Source organism: Salmo salar, chromosome 05 (assembly GCF_965601325.2).
Source record: "Salmo salar chromosome 05, fSalSal1, whole genome shotgun sequence".
Taxonomy (NCBI): Eukaryota; Metazoa; Chordata; class Actinopteri; order Salmoniformes; family Salmonidae; genus Salmo; species Salmo salar.
The window spans coordinates 63,824,024-63,851,864 of NC_138295.1; the positions used below are offsets into that span (position 1 = coordinate 63,824,024).

At 46.4% G+C, this 27,841-nt stretch overlaps 1 protein-coding gene across 1 annotated transcript; it reads right to left on the minus strand.

Moving 5' to 3' along the window:
* Positions 1-1,994: 1,994 nt before the first annotated feature.
* nacad (NAC alpha domain containing) lies at positions 1,995-26,735 on the minus strand. The gene is made up of 10 exons (XM_014201065.3): positions 26,504-26,735; positions 12,619-12,908; positions 5,338-12,529; positions 5,000-5,224; positions 4,156-4,244; positions 3,807-3,875; positions 3,536-3,682; positions 3,251-3,379; positions 2,300-2,422; positions 1,995-2,105 (listed from the first exon to the last, which is right to left on the minus strand). The coding sequence occupies exons 1-10, from the start codon at positions 26,586-26,588 to the stop codon at positions 2,091-2,093; spliced, it is 8,364 nt and encodes a 2,787-aa protein (XP_014056540.3). The 5' UTR covers positions 26,589-26,735; the 3' UTR covers positions 1,995-2,090.
* Between the last annotated feature and the right edge of the window lie 1,106 nt (positions 26,736-27,841).

Sequence of the window (27,841 nt, forward strand, 5' to 3'; positions counted from 1 at the left end):
ACATTAACAATGTCGACACTGTATTTCTGATCAGTTTTATGTTATTTTAATGGACAAAAAATGTGCTTTTCTTTAAAAAACAAGAACATTTCTAAGTGACCCCAAACTTTTGAATGGTACTGTATATACGTACGGTATATATAATGTTTTACTCATTATGGGCATGTTTTTGTGAGTTTGATTCAAACTGACCTGTTTTATGAACTGAACACTTATTTGACTGTATGTTTTGTATTCTGTTTGTATTTTAAGTTTGATATTTAACCAGTTTTATGTAATAAACGCGAATGCTTGTAAAATGCCCCATTTTCACTCTACAGTTGAAGTCAGAAGTTCACATACACCTTAGCCAAATACATTTATATTTTGTTTTTCACAATTCCTGACATTTAATCCTAGTAAAAATTCCCTGTCTTAGGTCAGTTAGGATCACCACTTTATTTTAAGAATGTGAAATGCCAGAATAATAGTTGAGAGAATGATTTATTTCAGCATTTATTTATTTCATCACATTCCCAGTGGGTCAGAAGTTTACATACACTCAATTAGTATTTGGTACCATTGCCTTTAAATTGTTTAACTTGGGTCAAACGTTTCGGGTAGCCTTCCACAAGCAGCCCACAATACAATGGGGGAATTTTGGCCCATTCCTCCTGACAGAGCTGGTGTAACTGAGTCAGGTTTGTGGACCTCGTTGCTCGCACATGCTTTTTCATTTCTGCCCACAAATGTTCTATATGATTGAGGTCAGGGCTTTGTGGTGGCCACTCCAATACCTTGACTTTGTTGTCCTTAAGCAATTTTGCCACAACTTTGGAAGTATGCTTGGGGTCATTGTCCATTTGGAAGACCCATTTGCGACCAAGCTTTAACTTCCTGACTGATGTCTTGAGATGTTGCTTCAATATATCCACATAATTTTCCTCCCTCATGATGCCATCTATTTTGTGAAGTGCGCCAGTCCCTCCTGCAGCAAAGCCCCCCCAAAACATGATGCTGCCACCCCCATGCTTCATGGTTGGGATGGTGTTCTTCGGCTTGCAAGCGTCCCCCTTTTTCCTCCCAACATAACGATGGTCATTATGGCCAAACAGTTCTATTTTTGTTTCATTGGACCAGAGGATATTTCTCCAAAAAGTACGACCTTTGTCCACATGTGCAGTTGCAAACCGTAGTCTGGCTTTTTTATGGTGGCTTTGGAGCAGTGGCTTCTTCCTTGCTTGAGCGGCCTTTCAGGTTATGTCGATATAGGACTCGTTTTACTGTGGATATAGATACATTTGTACCTGTTTCCTCCAGCATCTTCACAAGGTCCTTTGCTGTTGTTCTGGGATTGATTTGCACTTTTTACACCAAAGTACGTTCATCCCTAGGAGACAGAATGCGTCTCCTTCTTGAGCGGTATGATGGCTGTGTGGTCCCATGGCGTTGATACTTGCGTACTATTGTTTGTACAGATGAACATGGCACCTTCAGGCGTTTGGAAATTGCTCCCAAGAATGAACCAGACTTGTGGAGGTCTACAATTTCTTTTCTGAGGTCTTGGCTGATTTCATTTGATTTTCCCATGATGTCAAGCAAAGAGGCACTGAGTTTGAAGGTAGGCCTTGAAATACATCCACAGGTACACGTCCAATTGACTCAAATGATGTAAATTAGCCAATCAGAATCTTCTAAAGCCATGACATGATTTTCTGGAATTTTCCAAGCTGTTTAAAGGCACAGTCAACAATTCCCACTGGAATTGTGACACAGTGAATTATAAGTGAAATAATCTGTCTGTAAACAATTGTTAGAAAAATTACTTGTGTCATGCACAAAGTAGATGTCCTAACCAACTTGCCAAAACTGTAGTTTGTTAACAAGAAATTAATGGAGTGGCTCTAAAACGAGTTTTGTCGACTCCAACCTAAGTGTATATAAACTTCAGACTTCAACTGTACATACTGGACATGACGTGCAGTATTAGGGTGGTTAACAGTATCGCCCACTAGTGTGGTTATAACAGACAGTTTATTAGCAGGTAAAGAGAATGCAACATAGCAGCGATACAGATGTGACTGTGGCATTTATGCTTGGTGGGGGTCCTCTCACATTGTCAGCTCCTGTGGGAGAGAAGAAAGAGGGAGACAATTACTTTGGGTTGGATGCGTGACGAACGTATATTTCAAAACCTTTTTTTTCAAAACCTGTTGAAAAAGCACTGTTGCAATCATCAGCAGGTCATAACAACAACTGTAGGCCCAACGTGGACATAGTGTGTTACAACAGATTCCTGCCTTCATCACTCCCTCCTCACCATGATAGCGTTAACGATGTCGTTGGTGTTGTGTCTGAGGGCGCGGACAGCTTTAGAACGGGACACGTTTGCCTGGGCCATCACCAGCTCTATATCCCTCTGCTCCAAACCTCCCTCGTCCACCTGACAGACAGAGAGAGGTCAATGTCAAAGTCAGTTGCACTACTTCTGAACATGAAAAACAGTGCAACAGTTCTTATTAGCCACCAGGCTAACAACAGTAGAGAAGTGGTGTAAAGTACTTAAGTAACAATACTTGAAAGTACTACTTAAGTAGTTTTTGTGAGTATCTGTACTTGACTTTAACTATTTATATTTTTGACAACTTTTACTTCACTACATTCCTAAAGAAAAGTATGTAATTTTTACTCCATACATTTTCCTTGAGACCCAAAGTACTTGTTACATTTTGAATGCTTAGCAGGACAGGAAAATGGTCTAATTCACATACTTATCAAAAAAACATCCCTGGTCATCACTACTGCCTCTGATCTGGGGGACACACTAAACACATGCTGTGTTTGTAAATTATATCTGAGTGTTGGACAATGCCCCTGGCTTTCCGTAAGTTAAACAAAACAAGAAAATGGTGCCGTCTGGTTTGCTTAATATAAGTAATTTGAAATTATGTTTACTTAAGTATATTTTACCAATTACATGTACTTTAGTATATTTAAAACCAAATACTTTTAGACTTTTACTGAATCAGGATTTTCCTGTGTGAGTTTCACTTTTACTTGAGTCTTTTCCTATTAAGGTATCTTACTTGTACTCAAGTATGACAGTTGGGTACTTTTTCCACCACTGCAGTAGAGATGACTGAAATATAACAACACTAGACAGAATTGTTTCATATTAAGATCTAAAAGAACTACTGTACATGAAAGAGTAAGAATAGTGTAAAGATTGGTGTTTTTCCTTGACATAATGAGTGAGCATGCATGTCCATACCTCCTCCTCCTCGCTCTCCTCCTTGATGGTGAGGCTGGGTGGTGCAGGGGGCTCCAGGGGGGAGGGCTCCACCGGGACCTTAAACTTCTCTGCCGCTGCCTTGTGCACCTGTTGAGACAGGTCCTCTATCTAGGGAGGAAATAGGAAGAGAGAGAGAGGTCACCTTGGCCTCTGAACACAATGTAAATGAGAGAAAAGAGAGAGAGAGGGATAAAGAGTGAGGGGGTAGAGAGAGCAAGAGAGAGAGTGCGAGAGAGAGAGAGAGAGAGAAGGTTAGGATGTCACCTTGGCCTCTCCAAACACGATGTAGATGTCTGACGCGGGGCTCTTGAAGACGTCAGGTCTGCTGATGACAAACAAGATGCTCTTCGACTTCCTTATAGTGATCCTGGTCACACCGTGGACCGGCCGCAAGCCCAGCTTACCCATGGCCTAAACACACACACACACACTGGTTACACCATGATGCGGCCAAACACACAGAATACACACACATTTGCTCTGTGTTTGATTAGCTGAGTCTGCCACATGGAGCAGCTCTGTGTTCACATCTCGCCTTGCGGGCCTTCTTCTCACTGCGGCTCTGCTTAGGTCTGTTAATCCCCTCATCAGCAGGAGAGATGGGCTGAGAGAGAGAAGGGAGGACAACAAAATTAATTCAACACATCAAACCTGAGAACATTCTACAGTAGTTTACCCATATCCAGACTGATAATATGAACATATCTCTGAAGCTGCGACGCATTCAGAAAATACATAGCCCACAACACGCATCCTTCTTACCCCCCTACCTAAAGGTAATGACATCAATATGTTATTACATAACACACAGTGAACGCAAGGTTACCACCCTTGGAGGTGAGGCGACTTCTAGAGTGTTCTCTGCCCACACACGGTTGACTCACCTGGGGTTCTGAGGATATCAGTGGCACCCCCACTGGTTCTTCCAACTCTGGCACTGATCCCTCACTCTCCGACTCATTGCAGGAGCCCACTGTGGAACACACACACACTGTTACTCTCAGAGGACTGCATCACATCCTCATTGCTATGGTAACTAATGACTGAGATGTAGATGATGAGGACATGGTGTAGCCTGTTAGCACTCTGGTAATGGGACAGTCCATCATAAAGCTCTATGGCTAACCTAATCACCGATCTTAGAGAAGAAATAGATCACCTCATTAATTAAATAGCAACGACATTTCATCTCTATGCAATGGAACATGCATGTTATGACGTACAATTACATTCTGTACTACTGTGTTTCAACGCATGTAGCATTGTTCATTATGCTGCAGTGCTACCACACATACAGTACGCATAAATCCCCATCCATGATTCTATATACGTATCATCTACCAGGAGGTCAATTTTAGCTAGATTGACTCAGAGGTTTCAGGTTGACTGACGGTTGCCCTGAAATAACCTCTATTGAAAGATGTGCAATAACAGTATTCCTCCTGGATAAAATTATCCTCTCTCTGAGTATTTCTCCTCCATTATTCAGTAGCTGCAGCAGTGTTCTGTGGTCGATGGGGTATTACTAAGAAGCCTTCCTAGAATCTGAAGTATGTCCTTCATCAGGACCATAGCAGGACTACTAGACATATTCAGAGCCATCTGTGTGTGTGGAGTCCCTTCTCACTTCTCACTTCTAGGTGGAGTCACTTCTCAGAATCCCTTTCTCAAGGAGACAGGGAGAAACAGACAGACATAGAGAGAGATCTGGATTTGGAGATCACATACAGTTGTATTTGAAGGACAGGTCCAGCTCCTGTGAATCCTTGTGGCTGATTGGACAGTCTGTCTGTCTCTCAGTTGGTTGGCAGGAGGAGTGAAGCAGTATGTCTCGCTGATTGGAGGAGCCAGACTCATTATGAGAAGGGTTTCCCACAATCCCCCTGGGCTGAGTCATGTGACATCGTAGAGGAACAGCAGTGTCATCGTCATCACTGTCTGTGTCCATCCCATCTGCAACAAAAAGTTCACACAGGTTGGACTGATTCATGATTCACTGATTCTTGATTACCAAAAAGAGAAAATCAAATCACCCCCAACCCCTATCTCTTCTGCGTGTAACTCACCTCTGTCCTGTGGGCTTTGTGACTGACCTGTCTTGACCTGTCTGTTGGGCTCGGTGAGGAGGTTTGGTTGGGGTTGGGACTGGGACTGGGGCTGGAGCTGCCTGCGGATGTCTAGGACAGGCATTGTGGTTGGAGCCTCCAGCCGTGGCAGAGACTCCTGGGTGGGCTGGGTAAAGCTGGGGGTCGAGGGCAGGGCTGACGTGGGTGGAGATGGAAATGAGGAGGGGGTAGGGGACATAGGGACACTTTCGGTGGGTATAGGGGGGTGCTTAGGAAGGGCGATAGGGGTAGTAGAAAGGGTTGCAGAGGCTGCCTGAACATTGGTTGATTGAGGCTGAGTGTCTAGGAGTGGGGTGACAGGCTGGACTGTGGTGACGAGAGGCTGGGACTCCTGTATGGGGGTGGGGAGGTCCTCATCTGGTGGCATCGCGAAGGTACTGGGGGGAGGAGAGGAGGAGAGAGGAGAGGGGGAGAGAGGAGGAGGAGAGGAGGAGGGAAGAGGTGGGGGAGATGAGGAAAGAGGAGAGAAGGACAGGTGGGGAGGAGAGGAGGAGGGAAGAGGTGGAGGAGAAGAGGACCTATTCTGTTCTGTAGGGGAGGCATGGCCACTCCCCACATTGTTATCGTTGATATCCTTCCTGCTTTCTGTCTGGCAGCCAGACAGCGGCCTGTTATCAAGAATTTTCTGGTGCACTTCCGTTTTCACTTCCTGGTTGACTAGGAGAGTGGGAGCTATAGGGCAGAGGTTGGTAGGACTAGGGGGAGTCGGGGCAACGGAGACGTTTCTGTTTTCCCCTCTCCTCTCGGACTCTGCTTCAGGTTTGCCCTTCACAGGTGTCCTCTGTCTGGTATCTGCAACAGATTTTTGTCCCCTCATGTTCTTATTCTTTTGTTTCCCTGGTGGGGAGGCGTCTGCTAGGGTCTTGGCAGGGAGAGTTGGTTCCTGTGGTTGATCAGTAGACCCAGGGCCTGACGTAGATTGTCTGCGCAGCTGACTGGGTCTGTCTCTGCTCTGCTTCCTCTGCTTCCCTCTCCTCTCTGGCTGAGGAGGAGTGATGGCTTTCTCTGTGCTCAGCTCTCCCTCAGGTGCCTGACCCTGTGCAGGTTCTGGAATATTCTCTGTTGGAGAGAATCTCTCCTCTGCTCTCTCCTCCACCTCACTTTCCCCTGAGATACAAACACTGCTCTCCTGCCCTTCTAAGGCCATGCTCATCTTTGGTTGGTCAATGTGCCTGTCAGTCGTCTGACCGCCATCACCCTCTCTTTGGCTCACCGTCTGTGGCTCTGTCTCCTCTGGCTGAGGCAGTGAACAGAGTTTTTTCACACTTTCTACCGTGTCTTTGCCCACTGATAGGGATAGGGAAGTTTCATGGACAACTTGGACCTTCTCTACTGTGTCTTTGCCCACTGATAGGGAAGATTCTTTGGAGACTTGGACCTTCTCTACTGTGTCTTTGCTCACTGATGGGGAAGTTTCTTGGGACACTTGGACCTTCTCTACTGTGTCTTTGCCCTCTAATAGGGCCAATTCTTGGAATACTTGTACCTTCTCTACTGTGTCTTTGCGCACTGATGGGGAGGTTTCTTGGGAAACTTTGACCTTCTCTACCTTCTCTTTGCCCACTGATGGGGAAGTTTCTTGGGACACTTGGACATTTTCTACTATGTTTTTGCTCACTGATGGGGAACATTCTTGGGAAAATTTTACTTTCTCTACTGTCTCTTTGCTCATTGATGGGGAAATGTCTTGGGAAACGTGGAACTTCTCTACTGTGTCTTTGCTCATAGATGGGGAAGTTCCTTGGGAAACTTGAACTTTCTCTACTGTGTCTTTGCTCACTGATGAGGAAGTTTCTTGGGAAACTTCGACCTTCTCTACTGTGTCTTTGCCCAACGATAGGGATGATTCTTGGAATACTTGGACCTTCTCTACTGTGTCTTTGCTCACTGATGGGGAAGTTTCTTGGGAAACTTGGACCTTCTCTACTGTGTCTTTGCTCACTGATGGGGAAGTTTCTTGGGAAACTTGGACCTTCTCTACTATGTTTTTGCCCACGGATGGGGACATTTCTTGGGAAACTTGGACCTTCTCTACTGTGTCTTTGCTCACTGATAGGGAAGTTTCTTGGGAGACTTGGACATTCTCTACTATGTTTTTGCTCACTGATGGAGAACATTCTTGGGAAAATTGTACTTTCTCTACTGTGTCTTTGCTCATTGATGGGGAAATTTCTTGGGAAACTTGGAATTTCTCTTCTGTGTCTTTACTCATTGATGGGGAAATTTCTTGGGAAACTTGGAATTTCTCTTCTGTGTCTTTACTCATTGATGGGGAAATTTCGTGAAAAACTTGGACCTTCTCTACCGTGTCTTTGCCCACTGATAGGAAGAATTCTTGGGAAACGTGGACATTCTTTACTGTGTCTTTGCTCACTGATAGGGAAGATTCTTGGGATACTTGGACCTTCTCTACTGTGTCTTTGCCCACTGATGGGGAAGTTTCTTGGGAAACTTGGACCTTCTCTACTGTGTCTTTGCCCACTGAGAGAGAAGTTTCTTGGGAGACTTGGACATTCTCTACTGTGTCTTTCCTCATTGATGTGGAAGTTTCTTGGGACAGTCTGCCTGACTTGGAGTTGCTTGGTCTGATTTTATGGCTGAAGGATCCAAATGCCCCATCCAGCAGAGATAGAGCAAGGTCTGCCTGTTTGACTGCTGGTTTAATATCGGTGTTACTGTTGGGTCTGGAAATGGCTGCCTCTACTGAACCAGGGCTCTGGTCTGAGACAGTCTGTGGTTTACCCCCTGGTGGTGAGACACGCCCAGGGTTTTCCATGGACGAGGAAGCCTGTCTTATGTCCGATTGGTGTGTTGAGCTGTTCGTTGATGTTGTTGGCCTATCGGAGGCTGCAGCAGCCTGTGGTCTCACCTCTGTGAGTGGTATGTTTGAGAGGGACGCCCTCAGACTCACACTCTGGCTCTGGTGTCTCACCTCCTCTGACAGGGCATTCAGAGTCACACAGGTTGGCATTCCAGAGGATGGGAACACTGAGTCATTGTTGCTGTTTTCCTGCTCCTCCTTGTTTTCCGGGTGACTCTGCAGGTTGCTGACATCATCCTCTGGGAATTGGGAGCTTCCGTCCTCTCCTCCCCCTGCCTCTGATATCTCCTCGATGGACCTCCAGCTGGACAGGTTGGACTCTGGCACTCCCTCTCCCACAAGTTCAACATCTGCCATCTTGTCTGGCCGACCACACAGGCTGTTGTTGTCTTCTTCGTCCCCTATAATATCATCCACCTCATCCTCGTCTGTGCCAACATTGGGCAGCCCGGAGAGTGTCTGTCCAATCGTCTGTCCAATTGTCTGTCCAACAGCATGCCCCTCCACCTCACACAGTAACAGGCTCTGTGCCTCCAACCCACAGCCCTGCCCCAGAGAGAGAGATTGGGCCTCCCCTGCCCCCCAGGCCCCAGCACCTGCTCCTAACCCCCTCCTATCAGCCCTCCAGCCCCCATCCCCCCTCCTCCCCCCTGCGTCTGTCTCTGAGTTCTCCCTCTTGGGAGAGACAGCCAGGGGTGTGTGAGGGGAGCCCAGGGCCCCAGGGCCCCCGTCCTCAGTGCTCAGGGTGTTCTCCCTCAGGTTCTCCTGGGCGGGGTCACATGGGCAGATGTCAGGGGTCAGGGACAGGTTGTCAGCCAGGTCAGGTGAGCTCTCAGGGCAGGAGGAGACAGGGATGTTGCTGGGGTTAGGCTCTTTCGGGTACGAGAGCAGAGGGACCCCCTTGTTCAGGTCATTGGTGGCAGTGGTCCCTTCAAGGACCTGATGGGAGTCCACACCTTCAGCACTGCTGTTCTCATTCTTCTGGTCCAGTTCCAGCACTGACACCAGAAGCGGTTTGGACCGGATTGATGCTGCTGCCACCCCAAACACACGTGGGAGGGGCTTATGGGGCTCAGAGGTCTTCTGTTTAGGCCGGGGTGTGTCTGACTTAGAGGGGCGTGGCTTAATGAGTAGTTTGAACGAGTCTCTGTCTGTCTGCTCTGTGTGGTCCTCGTCTGAAGTCTCTGTGCTCTGTTCATCCTTCTCTCTCTCCGCACCCAGCTGTTTGTCCTTTCCTCTCTCCCCACTGCTCTGTTTGTCCTTTCCTCTATCCCCACTGCTCTGTTTGTCCTTCCCTCTCTCCCCACCACTCTGTTTGTCTTTCTCTCTCTTTGCACCGCTCCTTTTGTCCTCCTCTCTCACCATTCCAGCCTGTACTTCCTCTGCAGCTGCTTTGGCTTGACCTGCTTCTGTTGCCAGGGTCACAGGGCTGTTATGGGACGGCAGGGTTGCCAGGGTGACAGGATTGCTGTGGGACGCTGTCTCCTCGATTGTAGCAGCAGGGTTAGTGTTAGGAGTAGCAGCAGGGTTTGGGGTAGAGCATGTACCTGGTGTAGTTTTGGGGGTTGAGGCTGTAGCAAGGTTGGTGTTAGTGGTACAGGCCGTAGGAGATTTAGCGTTAGGGGCAAGAGCACTGTTAGTGTTAGGGGTAGAGACCGTAGCAGGGTTCATTTCAAGTGTACAGACAGTAGCAGGGTTAGTTTTGGGGGTGGAGGAAGTAGCATAGTTATTTTGTGGCGTTGAGGCTGTAGCAGGGTTAGTGTTAGTGGTACAGACAGTAGCAGATTTAGCATTAGGGGCAGGAGCAAAGTTAGTGTCGAGGTTAGAGAGAGATGCAGGCTTGGTTTTAGGGGTTGACACGGTAGCAGGGGTAGTCTTTGGGGTAATCGAGGCAGGGTAAGGGGTTGTAGAAGGTTTAGGGGTAAGGGTAGAGACAGAAGGGCTCTCCTGAGAAGGAGCGGGGACAGGAGGGTCAGAGGACTCTGAGGAGGTCTCCATTTCACTCCCACTGCCGCTGTTGGAGGACTTGGGGTGGGCTGATTCTGCAAGTTGGGCAGGTGCAAGTGCAGGTTGTGGTTGTGGTGGTTTGGGTCCTGGAGGATCCTCAGGCAGGGGCTCTTTGTCTCCTGGGGGATTGATTAGGCTAGGTCTGCTCTGGGACTGGGACAGTTCAGTGCTGTGGGCCTCTGGTCTGGTTTCAGGCTGAGGTTTGGCTTGGTGTGGTTCTGTGGGTGGTCCTGTGGGTGGTCCTGTGAGTGGTCCTGTGGGTGGTCCTGTGGGTGGTTCAGCATGTCTCTCTGTGCTGTACAGCCGCTCATCCTCTTCGCCATTATAAGAGGCGGAGTCTAGTGAGTCATCAGTGTCATCATGGAAACAGAAGGACTCATCCAGACCTTCGTTGATGGAAGTCTCCGACAGTGAATGAAGGAAGGAGGCCGAGTTGTCCTCTTCAGCTGGGTCATTTACAGCCTTACCCTCACCCTCCTCCTCCTCTTCCTCAACATCCTCACCCTCCTCTTCATCCACCTCTTCCTCTATCGCTATTTCTACCTTAGCCTCCTCTATCTCTACCTTAGCCTCCACTTCTTCCTCATCATCATCATCTTCATCATCATCCTCCACGTCCCCCTCCTCCTCTCCGGCCGCGTATGCATCCACATCGTTCCCTTCATTCCTGTCGTTTCCCTCTCCTCCCTCATTCCCCTCTTCTGTGGGGAAGAGAGTGATCTCCATGGAGTCTGCCTGAAAGAGGAGGCTGGTGTGGAGGGGAAAGTTAAGCAGAGAGGCTGGGATCATCCTCTCCTCCTCCTCCTCCTCCATCTCTCCATCATCACTGTAGGAGCCTGGGAACAGCAGGAAGGTACCCATCTCTCCGTATGGACTGGAGTTGTCCCCATCTGACACATCTGGAGAGCAGGTGTCCAGGGTAAGGTTGGGGGAGGCAGGGTTGACACTGGAGGTGTGATGGCTTAGGTTCCCCATGTCTGGGGCGAAGGGGAAGGAGATGGAGGTCAGCCGTGGGGAGTCTGCTCGATCCTCTGGGATGGTAATGGGAGGGTAAAGCTCCTCAGCCACACAGGCCTGCAGCTCCAGCTCCAGGCCTCTTTGCAGCAGGGGACTAGAGTACTGCTGTCCCCCAGCTAGAGCATCCTCTGCTGGAAAGAGCGAGCCCTCCGACTCCCCTCCCTCTTCCTGAGAGTCAGTGCTTCTGCCGCTGCTGCTCCTCAATGGGGAAGTGTCCTCTGTCACCCAGCGAGGGCGACAGCTACCTCTTGAGACTGTCGCTTCCTCACTCCTCCTCCCCCTCACCTCCCCTCTCAGCACCTCCTCCTCCTCCAGGATCACAGTCTCTGCTAGACCCTTATAGAGGCAGAACCGCCACTCTGCTGCTCCTCCTCCCTTCTCCTCTGCCCTCTCCCCTACTGCTCCCCTATCCTCTCCCACCTCGTCTCCGATTTCGGACAGTGAGCTGACAAAGCATGCAGGTGCCTCCTGCACCTCCTCTGCCAGGAGCAGATTGGGGGAGATGCAGGGGGAGGTGGAAGAGGTCCAGCTGCCCCCCTCCGCCGTGACGTAGGAGCCAGAGGGGGAGGTGAGGGGGGAGCACAGGTCCTCGCTGTCCGAGGGGGAGTTTTGTGAGAGGGGAGAGGCTGGAGAGCCGGGGTAAGAGCGATGTTTGAGGTGTGAGGGGTGAGCAGCCATCTTGATGGGGGTGGAGGGGGCGGTGTAGTACAGGTCAGGATCCAGGGATGAGGGAACGCCCACTCTCAGAGGGTCCACGGCATAGGCCGGCTCAGTGAAGGATAGGATAGCAGGGGGATAGGCTGGCTCGGACAGGGAGGGCATGGCATACATGGCACATACAAAAGGCATTTCAACATAAGGAGACAGCCCTGCCTCCAAAGGGCTTAAGCTGTCCGTCAAACTAACATCCACTGTGACCGGCTCTGAGGAGGGAAGGGAGGCAGGGATGAGGGGGGTTAGGAGAGGGGTGAGGAGAGGGCTAATGGGCAGGACAGGGATTCTCTCCTGCTCTTGCTCCATCTTTGGGGTCAGAGGTGAATTGTCTCTCTCCTGCCCTGTGTCCAGTTGGAGCTTTTCCCCAGCCTCGGCCTGTGGTTCTGAGGGAGGGTTAGGGACCTCCAAGACTGGGCCTCCGGGCAGGGGTATCACCTGGCTGCTCTGCCCGCAGGGGCACTTCCCTGTCAGGGTCTTCTTGGTCTTGAGCAGGGCCTCCTGGCCCATCACCACCCGTGTGTCCATGTTCTCTGGCTCCTTGTAGTCGCTCTCCACCTCTGAGCCCATCAGGACCTGGAGAACATAATGAGAACATTGGATGAACATTGGAAAAACATAAAGAGAAGAGGAGAACATTGGTAAACATATACACACACACACACCTTGATTCTCTCCATCTTCACGGGTCCGCTGCGGCGTCCACAGGGTCCGTGACCTCCAAACGTCCCGCTAAGCCGGATCGTGTTACTGTGGCGACGGTCGGAACCTTCAGGCTGGGGTCGCGGGGTCGCGGAGGAGCTGGGCGTGGCCCGGACCACCCGCGGCCCAAAAGGAGAGGTGCATGATGGGAGCAGCTTCTGAGGGGTGCTGGGGGAGGGACTAGAGCCGCTGTCACTAGGGGTGGAGCCACTGTCACTAGGGGTGGAGTCAGTGGAGGCATGTCTGGTCATGTCTGAAAGAGGAGCGAAAGAGAAGAAACTGTTTCTGTAAGGTAATGTTATGTCCATGAGGTCAGAATCACTAGCTGCTTTATGACGTGGCAACAGTAACTGTAAAGGAGAAAAGGCAACTGGAATTTCAGTTTACCTCCTGAATGTATTAAAAAGAATCAAATAAAAAAAGATCTGTAATGGATGCTGTAGCCTCTTTGCCTTTGTTGAATAGAAACAGTCCTTTCAGCTCTCTCCTTGAAGCTTGTTCTCCCTTCATTACCATTACACACACAGCCATACCTAGAGGGTCTAGAATGTGACCTAAATGTCAGAGAAAACATTTGACTGAAAAGACCACACTCACAGCAGGGTACACATCAAGTGGCATCAACATATCAATATATAAGGCCCCTACTGTCATTACTTGCAGTCCATCAACTACGGCTGGGTGAATGGAGCCCATTTACTGGCAGTGAGTTCTGAATGAATGAAATGTGTGCTCCCTCCATTTACAGGGCTCACTGCCCAGGGTAGTTCTTCTCAGGCTCTTTCCCTTCCACAGTAGTGACCCCTGACCCCCAAGGGAATGGAATACACCCCGAGTTTGCTGAAGTCTGGATATCTGGCTGTGGTACCTGCTGCAAGGGCAGTAGAGCCCGCACTGTGCATATTGGTGTTTTTCCCCTCTCCTCTGCCCCTCCTCTCATCTTTCCTCTCCCCTCTCTTATCCTATCAGCAAAGTCAGACTGACAGCTCTGGAGCCACAGGGCAAAGTCAGCAGAACAGACACACACACACATACACAAACACATACAGCAGAGCAGAGCACATAGATTAAAATAAGCAGAGCTCATAGATTCAAATATACAGTATATACAGTGCCTTCAGAAAGTATTCATACCTCTTGACTTATTCAACATTTTGTTGTGTTACAGCTAGAATTCAAAACGGATTAAATATATATTTGTATCTCACCAATCTACACACAATACCCCATAATGACAGAATGAAAACATGTTTTTAGAAATATTTTTAATTGTGCATGTTATTTTGGCATTAATATGTGTCACATATCAGTTTGCAAACAATGTAAAAAATAATATAAATCATGGATTTAATAAAGCCACATACAAACATGGTCTCTTTTTTGTTTTCTTGAGTAAGGCAGCTCCAAATTGCAGGTGTTTCAGCCTACAGTAGCTCAGTGCTTTCTGTGGTGGTGGGCAAGCCAGCAGAAAATATGCAGCGTTGCGGCGTGATTGGCTCAGTGTTCGGTCACTCATGGGGACTTTATGTCACTGCCAAGTGTAAGAGGAGACCTTGAAAATACTAGCCCTTTGGGTGTTACATTAGAAGTGCCCATCCAAGAAGGCTCAAGGTCATTGGCCACAGATAAAATGACGTCAAATCACATTATATCTACAGTAGCTTTGATTGGACTGATCATGTCAACATCATACTTTCACAATCTTAGCTAGCAGTCATCATCATGAATCAAGTCAACAATCCGCTGGTAAATCCTTTTTAATCCTTGTCATATGAAGAGAAATAATGAAGAGAAATTATAGATAAAATGTATTGGTGCTCATCGGCCATTGCACAAAAACATTATACAAAACAAGTTGGAAATCGCAAATTCAACGAGTGGTTTGGAAGGAATCAGTGACGGTGGCTGTGTGGTCCCAAATCTGGGATTAAGGGGCTCTTTTCCAAATTTAAAATGATAAACATTCAACGTTGGCCATGCTGTCAATGAAGCATTATTTGTGCTGCGCTCAAAACAACTGTTAACATGGAACTACGAAAACTTGACTTCACTTCAGTGAGTTCAAGAAAACTGTGAAGTCGGCAATAAATGAGTTCCGACTGGGAAAATACATTTTGAACGGTCATCCAACTCGGAATTGTAAATCCGGCCTCCGATGAAAGCACCATAAATCCAGAGAATGCCAGACTTTGTTGACAAAACTTGCCCACGAAGGACCACCGTGCCACCTTCCTGTTCAAGTGAGCATAGTGAGTCCAAAAATGTATTGTATGCTGCTGCATGCATGATGTAATATGCTAGGGAGATATGTATACTGTAGCTAAGTGTATTTTGTGTAGTAAAATGTTCGTAGCCCATGTGCTTCAACTTAATCATTTGGTCTATTTACCCCTCTTATTAATTTCATCTACTGTTCTGACTGTTCTACTGTAGCCTATAACCTGTTTCAGAGAAATGTAATCATCGAATATTGTAAGAGCTTTCATTGTCTGCTTATATGCCCCCTTTGTTAATCCTACGGTTCTGACTTAGAGTACAGGGAGAACACTGTAAGAACGGCCCATGTTCTGAATTCTGTTGCTGTACATTTCAAAAGTGCTAAACAAATAGTTATATTGACTAACGTTACATCCGTCCTAGTTCGCTCATTAATGTCTTAATCAAAATTACAGATTACCTCTTATCCGCTTGTCGTCCCCTTATGCCATAGTTTATATGCCTTGTAAATGAAGTTGAATGAACTGTTTCGCTGCCAGACAAGGCTCCACTGATAGCCAGTTGTATCAGTGGTAAGATGTTGGGACTGCTGTTGGGACAGCTTTATGTAGGCACTAACAGTTTGTGGGCACCATTTGTCACCGTTATAGTGCAATTAATGTATTGTTTAGTGTTGTGTAGTGGCTTTGCTGGCATGCATCCCACTTTTTATTTTTTTTGCCCCACCAAGATTTACATGCTAATTTCATCTCTGAATGTACATAGGTTTTCCACACCCCTGAGTCAATACATATTAGAATCACCATTGGCAGCTATTACAGCTTTGAGTCTTTCTGGGTAGGTCTCTAAGAGCTTTGCATACCTGGATTGTACAACATCTGAATATTATTCAACAAAGTATGAAGAAAGGTACTCTTGGAATATTTTTATTCTGTACATGCTTCCTGCTTTTCACTCTGTCATTTTGATTAGTATTGTGGAGTAACTACAATGTCGTTTTCTCCTATCACAGCCATTAAACTCTGTAACTGTTTTAAAGTCACCATTGGCCTCATGGTGAAATCCCTGAGGGATTTCCTTCCTCTCCAGCAACTAAGTTAGGGAGGACACCTGTATCTTTGCAGTGACTGGGTGTATTGATACACAATCGTTGGTGTAATTAATAACTTCACCATGCTCAAAGGGATATATTATGTGTCTGCTTTTTTTACCCATCTAACAATTATTTGTGAGGCATTGGAAAACCTCCCTGGTCTTTGTGGTTGAATCTGTGTTTGAAATGAACTGCTCGACTGAGGGACCTTACAGATAACTGTATGTGTACAGATATTAGGTAGTCATTCAAAAATCACAAAGTGAGTCCATGCAACTTATTATGTGACTTGTTAAGGTATGCTATAACAAATGGGTTGAATACTTTTCATTTTTTATTCATTTGTAAACATTTCTTTTAAAAAAATCCACATTGACATTATGAGGTATTGTGTGTAGGCCAGTAACACAAAATCTCAATTTAATCCATTTTAAATTCAAGCTGTAACACAACAAAATGTGGAAAAAGTCAAGGGGTGTGACAGAGAAAGGCCAAGCAAGAAAGTGAGAAACGTAGAAAGAGAGAGAAAAGACAAGAGAGAATGAAAGGAATTGAATAAAGAAGAATTCATATTGATTGATGGGTAACATTGAGAACATGCTGGTCCTGTGGGATATTCATCCCTGATCCTGAAGGGGCACTACATGCAGGGTGTCTGTTTGCCCTCTTCCGTTGCTTGATCGTACTACAGCTAGCACAGTTAAATAACTTCACAAGCTACTTCATGTACAATTTGAAAATATCATGCTACCACTGCTCTCAGTGCTTGGTGGTAAAATGATGGCCAACATGGTAGCTAGTTTATGCTACTCCTTCTCTTATTTTAAATTAGCCTAATGCTGCCTGCTCTCTTGTTTTCTCTTTACACTTTCGCTCTCTCTCCTCCTGTCCCACCACATCTTTCTCTCTCTTGATCTCTCGCTCTCTTTTGCTCTCTCTTGTGCACTCTCTCTCTCTCTCTCTCTCTCTCTAATCACACACTTCAGTGACTATGCCATCGTCTCCATAACCTTCAACAGGAACGAAGGATCATTTTGAGAGAAAATGACAGAATGGAGGAGAGGAACTAGGGCAAGAGTGCGAGTGGAGGAGGGAGTCTGGATCAGTCAGAGAGAGAGAGAGAAAGAGAAAATGAGAGAGGGGTCGACAAAGGGGGTATTTTCCATTCTATTATGATCAGCTCTGCTGTTCCTTACTGATGTTACGGTTCTGCATGGAATTAAGACAACACACTAAACTCCTTATGAGATTTCCCTGAAATACCCTGAGTCCTGTCATGTACTGTGAGTGCACAGACCAAGGTTATTATAGTAAATGAAAACTGAAACGAAAAACAAAATGAAAACTAATCATGAAAAAACTATTTAGTAACTGAAAAAAAATAACTAACAAATCTGTTTGAAAAACTAAAACTATTCTGAAACTATCTTTGACTCCAAAACAAACTCAAATAAAATTAAAACCATCATGAATTATCTTCAGTTTTAGTTTTTCTTCTAAACTTAGGGAATGTACTGTACTACTAAAGTAAAAAATGTATTGGACTGGTGTAAAAATGGCCAAGAGAGAGTTTGCTTCTCCCATATTTTTTGCACCAGTCTTGGCACTATTCATTTCAAATCCAAGTCACATTGAAATTGACTTTATCATTTAAACCTAACCTAACCTATGACCTGACCCATCACCTAATGTATTTACCAAAGAGTATCAATATACTGACAAGAGATAGACCTCAATGTTCTAACAATAGGAATAAATGTCCGGAAAGGCAGAAGGCAGGCGGGAGGAGGCGGGAAGAGACGGGAGGCTGGAACATTCTAGCCAATAAGAGAGCAGATTCGCAGTTGAACAATGGGCACATCTCCGATATAACATAAAATAAAATATATAATAATTCAAATGGCTTCAGCCTCCCTGAAACCTCCCTAGAAAATGAAACTAAATAATATACAACTAATACTAAATAAAAACTAGCAAATCAGGTCTGAAAATGAGCTGAAACTAAAGTGAATTGCAAATACAAATCGAAAAACGAATAGAAATAAAATCTCATAGAAAAGCACTAAACTATAATAACCTTGGTACAGACATAGGGATATGCACACATGCACACACACACACACACACACACACACACACACACACACACACACACACACACACACACACACACACACACACACACACACACACACACACACACACACACACACACACACACACTCTCTCTCTCTCTCTCTCTCTCTCTCTCTCTCTCTCACACAAACACTGACCAGAGAACAGGACTTTATTCTCTTCTCTCAACTGGGCCATCGCCATGCACAGTGACCTCAGACACACGTACGCATGCACACAAGCACTCACACAAGCACTCACACAAGCACACACACAAGCACACACAAAGACACACAGACAGACACAGACACACAAACACAGACACACACACACACACACACACACACACAGACACATACAGCGGGTGGAAAAAGTATTTGATCCCCTGCTGATTTTGTACGTTTTCCCACTGACAAAGAAATGATCAGTCTAATTTTAATGGTAGGTTTATTTGAACAGTGAGAGACAGAATAACAACAAAAATATCCAGAAAAACGCATGTCAAAAATGTTATAAATTGATTTGCATTTTTATGAGGGAAATAAGTATTTGACCCCCTCTCAATCAGAAAGATTTCTGGCTCCCAGGTGTCTTTTATACAGGTAACGAGCTGAGATTAGGAGCACACTCTTAAAGGGAGTGCTCCTAACCGCAGCTTGTTACCTGTAAAAAAGACACCTGTCCACAGAAGCAATCAATCAATCAGATTTCAAACATTCCACCATGGCCAAGACCAAAGAGCTCTCCAAGGATGTCAGGGACAAGATCGTAGACCTACACAAGGCTGGAATGGGCTACAAGACCATCGCCAAGCAGCTTGGTGAGAAGGTGACAACATTTGGTGCGATTATTCGCAAATGGAAGAAACACAAAAGAACTGTCAATATCCCTCGGCTTGGGGTTCCATGCAAGATCTCACCTCGTGGAGTTGCAATGATCATGAGAACGGTGAGGAATCAGCCCAGACCTACATGGGAGGATCTTGTCAATGATCTCAAGGCAGCTGGGACCATAGTCACCAAGAAAACAATTGGTAACACACTACGCCATGAAGGACTGAAATCCTGCAGCACCCACAAGGTCCCCCTGCTCAAGAAACCATATACATGCACATCTGAAGTTTGCCAATGAACATCTGAATGACTCAGAGGACAACTGGTGAAAGTGTTGTGGTCAGATGAGACCAAAATGGAGCTCTTTGACATCAACTCAACTCGCCATGTTTGGAGGAGGAGGAATGCTGCCTATGACCCCAAGAACACCATCTTCACCGTCAAACATGGAGGTGGAAACATTATGCTTTGGGGGTGTTTTTCTGCTAAGGGGACAGGACAACTTCACCGCATCAAAGGGACGATTGACAGGGCCATGTTCCGTCAAATCTTGGGTGAGAACCTCCTTCCCTCAGCCAGGGCATTGAAAATTGGTCGTGGATGGGTATTCCAGCATGACAATGACCCAAAACACAAAGCCAAGGCAACAAAGGAGTGGCTCAAGAAGAAGCACATTAAGGTCCTGGAGTGGCCTAGCCAGTCTCCAGACCTTAATCCCATAGAAAATCTGTGGAGGGAGCTGAAGGTTTGAGTTGCCAAACGTCAGCCTAGAAACCTTAATGACTTTGAGAAGATCTGCAAAGAAGAGTGGGACAAAATCCCTCCTGAGATGTGTGCAAACCTGGTGGCCAACTACAAGAAACGTCTGACCTCTGTGATTGCCAACAAGGGTTTTGCCACCAAGTACTAAGTCATGTTTTGCAGAGGGGTCAAATACTCATTTCCCTCATTAAAATGGAAATAATTTTATAACATTTTTGACATGCGTTTTTCTGGATTTTTTGTTGTTGTTATTCTGTCTCTCACTGTTCAAATAAACCTACTATTAAAATTATAGACTGATCATTTCTTTGTAAGTGGGCAAACGTACAAGATCAGCAGGAACACTTGCTCCACCAGGAACCCAGATATCACTTACTGATGGAGTATGTGGACTCGCTGTCTCCCTCCCTCTTTGTTTATCTCTGATAGCCCATCCTCCTCTTCTTGCTGCATTTCTCTTTGTCCTCTTTCCCTCCCTCCTTTCTTTTCCCTCTCTCTATTTCTTCCTTTTTCTCCTGTCTCCCCCTACCACCTCCCTTCCTTCCTCTCTCTGTCCCTGTGGTCTAGCTGATAGCTAATAGCCTCAGCACTTAGCTGCACTGTGTCTATCCCTTCCCAGGTCCAGGGTGGGAATGTTATCACTGGATTGTTATGCTGAGTCATGTCACAGAAGCTAAGCCCCTCTGTCACGTGCACGTGCGCACACACCCATCCACACACACACACACACACACACACACACACACACACACACACACACACACACACACACACACACACACACACACACACACACACACACACACACACATTTGTCACAGAGATGATTACAAGGACACAATAAGACAAGTGCCACTCTAAGATTTATTTGTTTGTTTGTTTGTATGTATGTGTGTGTGTGTGTGTGTGTGTGTGTGTGTGTGTGTGTGTGTGTGTGTGTGTGTGTGTGTGTGTGTGTGTGTGTGTGTGTGTGTGTGTGTGTGTGTGTGTGTGTGTGTGTGTGTGTCGCTCTGCCTACACACACCTACTTGGAGTGTGCAGGCCGCAGCAGGCTAGAACAGGCTGGAACTGCGTCACAGAGTGCTTCCACGGCCTGTCAGGCCCCAGAGGGAGCTTCTATTTCAGCCTTTGCTCCAAGACAGTCCCAGGCCTTGAGACAAGCCCCAGGAGCCAAGTGCCTCATAATACCTCTCTTCAGCTCTCTGCCTTTCCCCCTAACTCCCTCCCTCCTGCTCTCTCTCTCTCCCGCCATCATCCTATTCTGCTGCCTTCTCTACTCATCTAACCATAGCGTTCTCAGTGCAGGATGCACTCGTTGCAAAACAGTGATGTTTTGGATTAAAAGGCCTTCATCAGAACACTCCAAGTACAGTACAGACAAGACAGTGTAAGGATATGATTTATATTAAACCTAAACTAGTAGGATGGGTATTTTACGAAAAACTAGTGGCAGTGCAATATACTAGTCTTACTCCAAAAAGCCATCTGGATTACATCACAGCATTAGTGCCATACCAGCAGAGCTGATACGTGCTGTCTGAGACGTACATCTAATCCCTTTACTGTACGGTACCTTATACCATAAATCCTTTTACTATACCTGTACAGCACTTTATACCGTAAATCCCTTTACTATACCTGTACAGCACATTATACCGTAAATCCCTTTACTATACCTGTACAGCACTTTATACCGTAAATTCCTTTACTATCCCTGTACGGCACCTTATACAATAAATCCCTTTACTATACCTGTACGGCACCTTATACCATAAATCCCTTTACTATACATATACACTATAGAACCTATACAGGTGTTTGGGGGAACTTTTTGAGGCATTGTGCATTTACAGCATTGTCCACTAGTGTTGCTGCAGGTAGGAAATCCTAGAAAATGTTCTGTAATTGACTCGAGTTGTCTCCAATCAATCAATCACTGTCTGGTTGTGCGTGTGTCCAGCGACTGTCAAGCCAACAACTTAATTGTTACGCCAAGAGGTTTGAACCTCTTGATGGGCTCACTAGGTGTTTGGTTAAGGTCGCTTCACTAGCCTCTTCCTTCAGGAGAGTGTGTCCCTAGACTCCCCACACGTGTACACACCTCTTGGATGGCCTCACGGGCGCCATCCCACTTCTGACACCAATATAACAAATTTGGGGGGTAGCCCTGACCGGTACTTAAACCCAGATATAGTGACTGTCAAGGCAGTACCTTAATTGTTATGCCAACACCAAGAGTTCCAATTGGCATAACAATTAACTTCATCGGGGAAGGGGGCAGTATTTTGACGTCCGGATGAAAGCGTGCCCGTAGTAAACTGCCTGCTACTCAGGCCCAGAAGGTAGGAAATGCATATTATTTGTAGATTTGGATATAAAACACTCTGAAGTTTCTAAAACTGTTTGAATGATGTCTGTGAGTATAACAGACCTCATATGGCAGGAAAAAATCAGAGAAAAAATCCAACCAGGAAGTGTGGAAATCTGAGGTTTGTAGTTTTTCAAGTGATTGCCTATCTAATACACAGTGTCAATGTGGTGATTTTGTACTTCCTATGGCTTCCACTAGATGTCAACAGTCTTTAGAATGTTGTTTCATGCTTCTACTGTGAATGGGGAGAGAATAAGAGCATATGGAGTCAGATGACTGAGAAAATGACATAAGCTCAATCTCACGAGCTCCCGCGAGAGTTAGGTGTGTTCCTTTTCATTTCTGAAGACAAAGGAATCGTCCGGTTGGAATATTATGGAAGATTTATGATAAAAACATCCTAAAGATTGATTCTATACATCGTTTGACATGTTTCTAGGAACTGTAATATAACTTTTTTTACTTTTCGTCTGAACTAACTGCGCGAGCACAGTGCATTTGGATTACTCCATTGAACGCGCAAACAAAATGGAGGTATTTGGACATAAAGATGAACTTTATCGAACAAAACAAACATTTATTGTAGAACTGGGATTACTGGGAGTGCATTCCGATGAAGATCATCAAAGGTAAGTGAATATTTATATTGTTATTTGTGACTTCTGTTGACTCCAAAATGGCGGGTATCTGTATAGCTTCTTTTGGTGTCTGAGCGCTGTACTCAGATTATTGCTAAGTTTGCTTTCGCCGTAAAGCTTTATTGAAATCTGACACAGCGGTTGCATTAAGGAGAAGTGTATCTATAATTCTGTGCATAACACTTGTATATTTTATCAACGTTTATGATGAGTATTTCTGTAAATTGATGTGCTCATTCACCGGAAGTTTTGGGAGGCAAAACATTTCTGAACATTACACACCAATGTAAAATGGGGTTTTTGGATATAAATATGAACTTTATCGAGCAAAACATACATGTATTGTGTAACATGAAGTCCTATGAGTGCATAATCTAATGTTATGCTTTCGCCGTAAAGACTTTTTGAAATCAGTGTGGTTGGATTAACGAGAAGTGTATCTTTAAAATGGGATATAATACACTGCTCAAAAAAATAAAGGGAACACTTAAACAACAAAATGTAACTCCAAGTCAATCACACTTCTGTGAAATCAAACTGTCCACTTAGGAAGCAACACTGATTGACAATAAATTTCACATGCTGTTGTGCAAATGGAATAGACAACAGGTGGAAATTATAGGCAATTAGCAAGACACCCCCAATAAAGGAGTGGTTCTGCAGGTGGGGACCACAGACCACTTCTCAGTTCCTATGCTTCCTGGCTGATGTTTTGGTCACTTTTGAATGCTGGCGGTGCTTTCACTCTAGTGGTAGCATGAGACAGAGTCTACAACCCACACAAGTGGCTCAGGTAGTGCAGCTCATCCAGGATGGCACATCAATGCGAGCTGTGGCAAGAAGGTTTGCTGTGTCTGTCAGCGTAGTGTCCAGAGCATGGAGGCGCTACCAGGAGACAGGCCAGTACATCAGGAGACGTGGAGGAGGCCGTAGGAGGGCAACAACCCAGCAGCAGGGCCGCTACCTCCGCCTTTGTGCATAGAGGAGCAGGAGGAGCACTGCCAGAGCCCTGCAAAATGACCTCCAGCAGGCCACAAATGTGCATGTGTCTGCTCAAACGGTCAGAAACAGACTCCATGAGGGTGGTATGAGGGCCCGACGTCCACAGGTGGGGGTTGTGCTTACAGCCCAACACCGTGCAGGACGTTTGGCATTTGCCAGAGAACACCAAGATTGGCAAATTCGCCACTGGCGCCCTGTGCTCTTCACAGATGAAAGCAGGTTCACACTGAGCACGTGACAGACGTGACAAAGTCTGGAGACGCCGTGGAGAACGTTCTGCTGCCTGCAACATCCTCCAGCATGACCGGTTTGGTGGTGGGTCAGTCATGGTGTGGGGTGGCATTTCTTTGGGGGGCCGCACAGCCCTCCATGTGCTCGCCAGAGGTAGCCTGACTGCCATTAGGTACCGAGATGAGATCCTCAGACCCCTTGTGAGACCATATGCTGGTGCGGTTGGCCCTGGGTTCCTCCTAATGCAAGACAATGCTAGACCTCATGTGGCTGGAGTGTGTCAGCATTTCCTGCAAGAGTAAGGCATTGATGCTATGGACTGGCCCAGACCTGAATCCAATTGAGCACATCTGGGACATCATGTCTCGCTCCATCCACCAACGCCACGTTGCACCACAGACTGTCCAGGAGTTGGCGGATGCTTTAGTCCAGGTCTGGGAGGACATCCCTCAGGAGACCATCTGCCACCTCATCAGGAGCATGCCCAGGCGTTGTAGGGAGGTCATACAGGCACGTGGAGGCCACCCACACTACTGAGCCTCATTTTGACTTGTTTTAAGGACATTACATCAAAGTTGGATCAGCCTGTAGTGTGGTTTTCCACTTTAATTTTGAGTGTGACTCCAAATCCAGACCTCCATGGGTTGATAAATTGGATTTCCATTGATTATTTTTGTGTGATTTTGTTGTCAGCACATTCAACTATGTAAAGAAAAAAGTATTTAATAAGATTATTTCTTTCATTCAGATCTAGGATGTGTTGTTTAAGTGTTCCCTTTATTTTTTTGAGCAGTATAGTTGTATGTTTGAGAAATTTGAATTATGAGATTTTTGTTGTTTTGAATTTGGCGCCCTACTATTTCACTGGCTGTTGGCGAGTGTGTCCCGCAGGTGGGACGCTAGCGTCCCACCTACCCCCGAGAGGTTAAGGTGTTGGCTTGACAATCACTGGACCTGGGTTCAAGTCCTGGTCGCGGCAACCCTCCTGAATTCGCTGCAATATACTTCCAAGGTTGGTTTCATTGACTCTGCCCCTAATTGACCTATATTTAGCTACAACTTCCAATTCCGTTTGAGAGGATCAGCTTCAGCAAATTGAGGTGTAGAATCACTCATCTACAAATAGTATTCCCTGCCAAATATTAGGTTTGGTGCGATAAAGATTTTCAGAGCTACGCACAACTAGACATTGATTGATTGGAGGAGACAGCTTGTGTCAATTACCGAACATTTCCTAGGATTTCCTACCTGCAGCAACACTAGTGGACAATGCAGTTTAAATCACAGTGCCTCAAAACTCCTGTCCCTACCTATACCACATGTTCCTCTACTGTACAGTCTGAACCTACACAGAACCCTGGATGGAGAGAAATTGTGGGGGGCCTTGCTCAAGGGCAGGATCAGAGACCAGCAGCCTTCCAGTTCCATTGCCATTTTTGAACCAAAAACCTTTCGGCTGCTGGCCCGCCTCTTCTAACCTCTAGACTACTGTACCTTATACCCCAACTGCCTCTACTGTTGGAGAGATAATACCCTAACCCAGGGATCAACAACTACATTCAGCTGCAGGCCAAATTCGGACGCTATTTGGGGAACCCTGCCCTAACTCTTACACTGTATTTCTACTGTCTGACACATACATTTTATCCCCCGAGTAAACTTATCCCTCTTCACTTCAACACAAATAACTCACAAACATAATACACAGGTAAATACACAGTCTGGGAGATGCAACTCCTATACTCCAGCTTTACTGTCAAGTACAGCACCTAACAAAGAATACCTCTATTGTCTGCTAGATACAAACCTACCAGATGCAACATAACAACAATACCATAATAACCATATGGAAATCAATAGCTATGTTAGCAGTAAGTAGCATATAGTGAGATGTACACACACAGTTCCAGTAGTCGGTGTCTTATCTAACAAGAATAAGTTTTCAAATGCTCTGATTTACCCCTACATCTGTCCCTGTCTGAATCTGTTCCTTCCATATCTGGCCCTGCTGTTACTGTGTGGATGCTGCTGCTGAGTGCAGTGCTGTGTCATGTCCCTGCATGGTGAGACTGGGGGAAGGGAAGTAAAGTACAAGAGAGGGAGGGAGGAGCTGCTCCACTCTGCCCTGAGAAAACACACCGCCACTGGGCAGTGAGATGAGGCTGGGGAGAGAGTGGGGGAAGGGGATGTGGGTATGGGGTTAGTGAGGGGAAGGGGGAATATGGAGCTGGGGGTCAGGTAGGGGGAAGGGGATGTTTGTGGGGTTAAGTAGGGTAAGTGTTGTGGATGGGGGGTCTGGGGGTGAAGGCTAGGGTGCTGGAGCTGGAACTAGGACTGGGGATCACAGATAGACAGACACAGACAGACATGACCCAGCTCTACCGCTCTAATCCGTCTGTCTGTCTGCTTCCCACATGGCATTATAGAAGGTATCTATTATCCCTTCTTTACCAGCCTCTCTGTAACTCTTACATCTCCTCCCCTCCCTAGTGTCTCGCATAATCCTCACCCTCCCCGTCTCTCCTCTGCCACCTCCACTCTACCTTGTCCTCCTTCCCCTCTCTCATTTTCCCCTCACCCCCTTACCTGTTTCAGGCAGGCCTGTCTGCTCTGCTCCAAGCTCCGGATGTCTTTCTTTGGGGACAGATCTGTGAGAGCTCTCCCCCGGCATGGCTGTCTCTGGATCTCTTTGGCTCTGATGCAACAATAACTCCACACCACCCAGCAGCCAAGGTGAACAGAGAGAGAGTGCGCAGTAGAGGAAGGGGCAGAGAGAGAGAGAGAGAAAGAGGGTGAATGCTCAGCGTGCCTCTCTCTGTGGTGCAGCAGAGCAGTGATGATGCTATGAGTGAGAGTGTGTGTGGGTCTCGCGATGCTGCTAGTGTGTGTGTGTGTGTGTGTGTGTGTGTGTGTGTGTGTGTGTGTGTGTGTGTGTGTGTGTGTGGGCGCATATGTTTGTGTGGAATCTGAGAGTGAGCTGCAGTATTCTCTCTCATTCCCTGGCTGAGCAGCACCCCCTCCCCTCCCTCTTTCCTTTCCATCCCTCTCTCCTTCCCATCCCTCTCTCCCTCCCTCCCTCCCTCCCTCTCTCCCTGGTGATGACTTGATACTCAGCGATGATGTCAGCAGATTTCTGCTGCTGTCTGAGTGCTGCCCCCATCCTTACAGGAAGGTACTGCAGAGACAGAGGGCTGGAGAGAGGGTGTGCGGAGAAGACGGGCTATTGCAGAAAAAGTGATGGAGGAAATAACGGTAGTGAAAGGGAGCTTGAAGGAGAGAGTTACAAAGAAAGAAAAGAGAGGGAGACTTTCAGTCTCCTCCTCCCCCCTTTCCATTTGTTCCCCCCAAATCCCACAGATCACTGGCAGTCTCCATGGCAACCCCACGCTTCCCACGCTGGGTGCGTGAGTATGTGTGTATCAGGGGGTTTCTGCCTCTGCTCTGCCAGCTCAACAGAATCCCGTCTCCTCTCTCTGTCAATTCTAGCCCGGCTGGCATTCATACATCAGCGGTAATATCCTCCTCTCTCATCTGCTTACTCATATTTCCCTGCTCCTCGCTCACCTGAGGTCAGCAACACAGGGAAACACACTCCCCTCAGACAGGACCTGGTCTCTATGACAACAGTCAATACTGGGACTGCTGGCTGGCTGGGCTCAGCGGTGATGATCAACCAACCAATCAATGGAGTTACTTAGCAGCGAACTCTCTATACCGCAACATGAGCTCAACACTCATGGGGCCAGAGTTCATAAGGAACCATCTGAGCCTTTTTCATAATAACATATTTACGTTATTTACATATATGTTGGAACTGCTAGATAAATATAATATGTAGATCAGTCATGATTCTCTCATGTCAATTCTACAGCTAATTACTGTCATGTGTTACATTCTAGGCAGTGGTGTAAAGTACTTAAGTAA